General features: G+C 47.9%; 1 protein-coding gene and 1 pseudogene across 1 annotated transcript; one reads left to right on the top strand and one right to left on the bottom strand.

Annotated features, from left to right (window-relative positions):
- Positions 1–266: 266 nt before the first annotated feature.
- On the bottom strand, positions 267–1,519 carry TBCC (tubulin folding cofactor C). Its single transcript, XM_003789196.3, has one exon. It carries the CDS (start codon positions 1,486–1,488, stop codon positions 451–453), a length of 1,038 nt encoding a protein of 345 aa, XP_003789244.1. The 5' UTR covers positions 1,489–1,519; the 3' UTR covers positions 267–450.
- A 2,396-nt stretch (positions 1,520–3,915) lies between these two features.
- LOC105886929 overlaps positions 3,916–6,034 on the top strand; it is a 26,063-nt pseudogene continuing 23,944 nt past the window's right edge.

Here is a 6,034-nt window from a genome sequence, read left to right on the forward strand (position 1 = left end):
AATCAAACCTTTAATTCAAAAAAGTGCTCATTATGGCACTATGCACAGGTTTGATACCATACTTCCATATGAATTGGCTTCTACTAAAGCCCTATGAAATTCGTTTATTATTAAGTGGAAATTTACAGAAGGCCTACTATATTAGGCACTGTGATAAGTTTTAAATAACACAAACTACTAAAAAAACAACACAATTGCACTTTCCCCCCTCATTGCTTCAAACTATCATAGTAAAATAAAAGCTCCTAGACATTGCCAAAATGTGCTTTTAGTGTTACATCTGTTATGAATTTAATGGAAATTACAAGTAGGAGACTATCACAATCTCAAACCTTAAAATACTGAATATATACAGTGCGACAATAATAAGTAAACTTTGGGTTCCTATTAGCTGGAAACAGTCCCACATGGAAAGTATTTGGTAGGAGTGAAGAACAGAGTGACAACTGCTTAGTCCCACAGGATCTTTCGCTCTTCTTCAGGAAGAATACTCCAGTTCGGGGAGGCGACATCCCGGGCCAGCCAGTTGAAATCGTCAACGTCGGTCCAGTTATTTTTGTTCCTATCTAAGCCAGAACCCTCGAAGTCCTTGTCGATCCCCGGGTAGGTCCAGGTGTAAGGAGCGAACTGAATCCCACTGCAGTCCTCCACAATAGCCCTGCTGATGACCTGCAGGAAAATGCGGGTGTCTTTCGTGCTGTGTATGCGGAGCTGTTGGCAGGCCACAGCCAGCACGCAGTCACTGCAGTCCTCCAGGAACACAGAGGTGGACACTGGGCCGCAGAGCAGCTTGCAGCTGCGGGCCTTGGTCAACCTCAGGGTGTTCGGATTGCCATACAGCTTGATCGTGCAGTTGCTCAGTTCGGTCAAAAGGACGTCGCGCTGGTGCAGCTCGTCGGCTTTCTTCTCCAATACTTGAGACTCCAAATTGGAGAAACCACAGACCCAGCTGGAGCCGAAGCCTCCCTCCTTCTTTAAGGGCAGCGGGGAGGCCAGGCTGCTTCCCGTCGCCGGGGCGCCAGAAGCTGCGTCCACTTTGGTGGACGAAGTAGTATCCTTTCTCCGAGTCTTGAAAGCGAAACGCTTCTTGGGCTGCAATTCCTCACGCCGCTCGGCTAGGGCCGCCTGCAGCCGCGCCAGTGTCGCTTGTCCCTGCCGTAGGTCGTAGGCGGCTAGGAACAAAACCGAGTCGTTGAGAAGTTTCTGCAGCCCCTGGAGCCGAGAGGCTGCCTCCTCCAGCCGCTCGACTGACTCCCCGCCTTTCAGAAGCTCTTCCACGGCCGCTCGCTCCCGAGAGAAGGCTGCAATGAAAAAGTCGCTCTTCTCTTCCTCCACCTCCTGGTTCTGCCGCTTTTGCTTCCGCTTTTCCACCTCCAGTTGCCGCTCTTGTTCGCGTCTCTGAAGCCGTTCAGGCACCAGGCTCATGTCCCTCTGGGCCGCCAGGGTCCCGTTCCCCACAGCGGCAACAGAACGACTAGCAGCCTCCATCTTGACTCCAAGTTTCCTCTCTCCAGCTTTCCTTCCTCCGGGCGCGCCCTCCGAGAGGCCTCCCACCAATGCGTCCTGTGATTGGCCGGCTTTACTGACGTCAGACTCCGGCCTTATTTTCTTCGCCTATTGGTTCCACTGCACAGGGGAGCAAGGAGACGGGGCGGGGCCTACTGACAGTGGGGGTGGGGAGACAAAGGTCCTTGCAGATGGGTGGGGTGGGAGGCAGGCGGGGGAAGCTTTTTTTCCTCTTAAAGTGGCAGGACTTATATCCGGGATTGTGGGGTGAGTTGCAGCAGCGGCAGCTGCACATGTGGGTTTGTTTATAAGAACAAGGTTAGAAACTCGCAAGCCTCCCCCTCCCCCCAGCTCCTCCCTACTACCCCTTTACAAGCTGAAGATCCGCTTCTTGTGGGGGATGTGTGGGAGGAATATGTACGTGTCTTCGGTTTGGGGGACAGGTACTGGCGAGAAAGATGGAGGGGGGGGAAAATATTGCACCGCCCGGCCCGCGCCGGAGGAAGTAGCAGCTGGAACAGCTGGCTAGGGAGCCGCCTGCATGTCTCTGTTTTTTTCTTTTCCCTTCCACTACCTCTTCCCTCAACCCAATCCTGCCGCCCCATCACCCTCATCCTCCCCCCCTCCACTGCAGTTCGGCGCGGCCTGGGGGCTCCTGGGTCCCCGCAGGCAGTTACTGGGGCGAGAGAAGGCAAGGGGGCGCCGCGATGGGAGAGACCGAGTTCCTCACTGCTACCCGGTTCGAGGGGCCCTGGGGGAGTCTAAAAACAGTTACTATTTTTTTGGCCAGTTACTGCAGTTGGAGTGGTGGGGGCGGGGGAGGGCGAGATTCCACACCCCCTTCCTCTTCCGTCCTCCCCCCCCTCACCCAGCCACTCCCTTGGCAGCTGGGCGCCGCTGGCCGGGCTGGGTGAGACCCCAGCCTCCGGCTCCCGGCTCTCTGCAGGGCCGTTGGTCTTTTGGAAAGCGATGGGGGATATGGTACATTATTTCTAGAGGTGGTGGGAGGGATTTGTCGCCGGAAGTGAATGGCCTACCCTGAAGTCAGGACCAACCCGAGATGTGGGTGGGCAGCCAAGACCGCGCAATCACTGGCAAAAACCCCACACAGCCGGCTGCTCGGGCACCGCACCCCGGGTACTGTGTTTCAGCCCTGCACTGCTCCGAGGACTCTTTGACCTGGCCCGCCCTTCCCTTCTTTGATTTCTCCCTTATCTCCCTCGTACCCAGCCTCCACAGTTTTTTAATTGGAGTATTTAGCTGCCCAAGAAACTTGAAGTTTCACCCATCTACTTGCATTTTGATGCAGAGAAAGCTGTGAGGAAACCACCTATTGAATTAAATCCTAATTAAAACTCATCTCCAATTTTCACGCCCCACGCTCCTCCTTTCATTCCCATTTAAAACAAAGGAAAACACACAGAGCATTTCTCCTGTGAGAGTCAGGGCAGGTTACACCGTGTGGCAATTTATGCGCGGGGGGTGGGTGGGCGGGCGGTAGTCTTGTGTATTTGTGTGTATGTGCATGCACCTGATGGGAAAGGGGGTGCCAAAAACAATGGTGCTTCAGCTTGTAGTAAATATTCAGTGTTTTTATTAGTTTTGTTTCATGGGCACGATAAAGCTCTTTTTTTTTTTTTAATTTAAAGCAGGTTTCTTTTACAAAACTCTTAAGTCTGAGGCTGATGAATGAAATAGCTGGTTATCTTGTCCAAGTCATACAGAGGAATGCAATAGCTGCTTTATTTTATGAAATGTTCGTTTAACCAAAGAAGGTTTAGAGAATTCGGGGAGAGGGGTAGCTTGCTTCCCTTAAATTTTTCAGCAGTTGAACCTATCCCACTCAAATTAAGAAAGTTTGTAGCCAAAAATGGTTTATTGGACTTGACAGCTGTAGTGAGATAACTTTTCCATATTAAGCATAGTGGAATCTATGTGCGTTAAAGTGTTGGTTGTATCAGAAGTGAAATTGAGTGTCGTGAAACCCTTTTAAGAACTTCATTTCTGCCTATCACCAGGTTTTTGCTTAGAGTCCAGTAGATTTTGGAAGTTTCTGAATATTTGCAATTGGTTAGTTCAGACTTTAAAGAGAAGAATTGGTAAAGGAGAGAAGTTGATGGGTGGCCGGGTTGACCTAGTGTGTTGGGGACAGTTTCTAATACTGATGTGTGGTCTCAGTTGGAGTGGAGAGGGGATCACTGATGTTGTCCTTGTGAAGAATTTGCTTTAGAGTTCTTTATAGCCCCCAGTACAGCTGCAGATCAAGGTAGGTGATCAGGACTTGGATATAAAGCTACATTTCTGAGTTCAAACACAGTAGGAAGGCTGTGAAACTTCTGGCATCGCCAGACTGTGTTTGGGTCCTCTTTCTGACATTTGAGGACAGTAGATTCAGCGTGCATCCTTAAAATGGATCCCCGCTTCCCAGAGGTAAGTGCCTATTCTGATGGAAGGAAAGGAGGATGCATGACAGGGTAAAGGTAACAAAAAGCAAGAAGCTGTGAAATCTGCATCCTCCTGTCAATGAGGCCTGGAAGGGCTTGTGAATCATAGTACTGCTCTCTCTTGTAGACATCTTCAAAAATGATGGAATGGACTGTAACAGCAATTTAAATACGTTATGGTTCTAGTTGTTAGTTAGACTTTTTTAACTTTTTGAAAATTTCCAACATATATAAAATGGAGAGAGTACTATGAGAGTGTTCCCAGAACCCATGTGTCTGTCATCCAGCTTTAGTAGTTATCACCTTATGTTAATGAAATAAGCTAAGCACAGAAAGACGAATCAGTCGGGTGCAGTGGCTCACACCTTTAATCCCAGCACTCTGGGAGACATAGTGAGTGGATTGCTTGAGCTCAGCTCAGGAGTTCAAGACCAGCCTGAGCAAGAGTGAGACTGTCTCTACCAAAAACAGAAAAATAAACCTGGCAATAAATAAATGGAATCCCATGTTTGTAGTTGTATGCCACAGGAAATAAATGAGTAGTGAAAGCATTTAAGCAAAATAAAACGGTCTTTGGGTATGCTGAGACAGCAAAGGCGAAGGCCCTTTGGTGTTCTGTGGAGTTTGTGAGACCCTGTGCTGGTGGAAGAAGCCTCACAGCTAGGCAAATAGAACAGATCAGGACCAGTTTTCTAGTAACTCTATGCTAGAAAGAGGTATCACCTATTCATCCTTTAGTCAGTACTGAATACACAGAGAGTACCAAAAAAGTACACACATTTTAAGAAAGGAAAGAACTATATTAAAATTGTAATACTCAATATATACCAATTATGTTTGTTATCTTCTTCTATCTCTTGTAATTGCAGAAGTCTAATGTGACTTGAGTATTACAATTTTATTTATCAATTTTTTATTTTTAGTTATTTATTTTGAGACAGAGTCTGACTTTGTCTCCCTGGGTAGAGTGCTATCATATCATATCTCACAGCAACCTCAAACTCTTGGGCTCTAGAGATCCTGTTGCCACAGCTTCCTGAATAGCTGGGACTAATGCCCAGCTATTTGTAGAGACGAGGGGTCTTGCTTTTGCTCAGGTTGGTCTCAAACTCCTGAGTTCAGGTGATCCACCTACTTCGGCCTCCCAGAGTTCTGAGCTTATGGGCGTGAGCCAGTGTGCCTGGCCTGAGTATTACAATCTTAATGTAGTTTTTTCCTTTCCTAAAATATGTATTCACTTTTAGGTCACCATTTGCATATGAGTGTAAAGCAGTCTTTAAAGAGCTCCATACATTAAATATCACATGTTAGGCAAATCTTCCTAGTCAGTGGCTAACTTTTCTGGCACAACAACAATGAAAGATGACAGCCATGAAGGCATGTTTTGTTGTTGAAAAGGTTTCATATTTGTCTCGGTAGCAGGACAGGAGCAGCCCCTTCCTTCTGTCCTTGCTCCCTTCCTCCCTAGTACCTTTTATATTCTGGAACTTTTTTCAGGCATTAAGTATCATTGTATACTTAATGTCTAACACAAAGCCTGAAACTTGTGTATTTATCTAACTTTATTTATTAAGCACTATGTCCAGCACTGAGCCAGGGAGGCCCTAAGGCTGCCAAGGTTAATCAAGACATAGTCCCTATATCCCTTAAAGAGATCTATTCAGGACAAATAACCCCACAAACTCGTAAAATTATGACAGTGACAACTAATAACTGTTATAAAGGAAAGAGGCACCTGGAGGCCACTAGTGGAGGGTGGACCTTGTTGGGAGGTCACTGAAGGCTTTGTAGAGGGGTGAGCTGAAGCTGGAAGGATGAATAGGAATTATCAAGGAGAAGTGAACATGGAAAAGTGTCCTTTGGGTCTGTGCCTGTACCTCAGAGCTAGGGCACTGGCCACATACACTGGGGCTCGTAGGTTCGAACCCGGCCTGGGCCTGCCAAAACAACAGTGACAACTACAACAAAAAAAATAGCCAGGCGTTGGCTCGGTGCCTATAGCTCAACCGGCTAAGGCGCCAGCCACGTACACCTAAGGTGGCGGGTTCGAATCCCCAGCCCGGACCCGCCAAACAACAATGACG

This window comes from Otolemur garnettii, unplaced genomic scaffold (genome assembly GCF_000181295.1).
Source record: "Otolemur garnettii isolate 467f Iridium unplaced genomic scaffold, OtoGar3 scaffold00031, whole genome shotgun sequence".
In the NCBI taxonomy this organism is placed as follows: domain Eukaryota; kingdom Metazoa; phylum Chordata; class Mammalia; order Primates; family Galagidae; genus Otolemur; species Otolemur garnettii.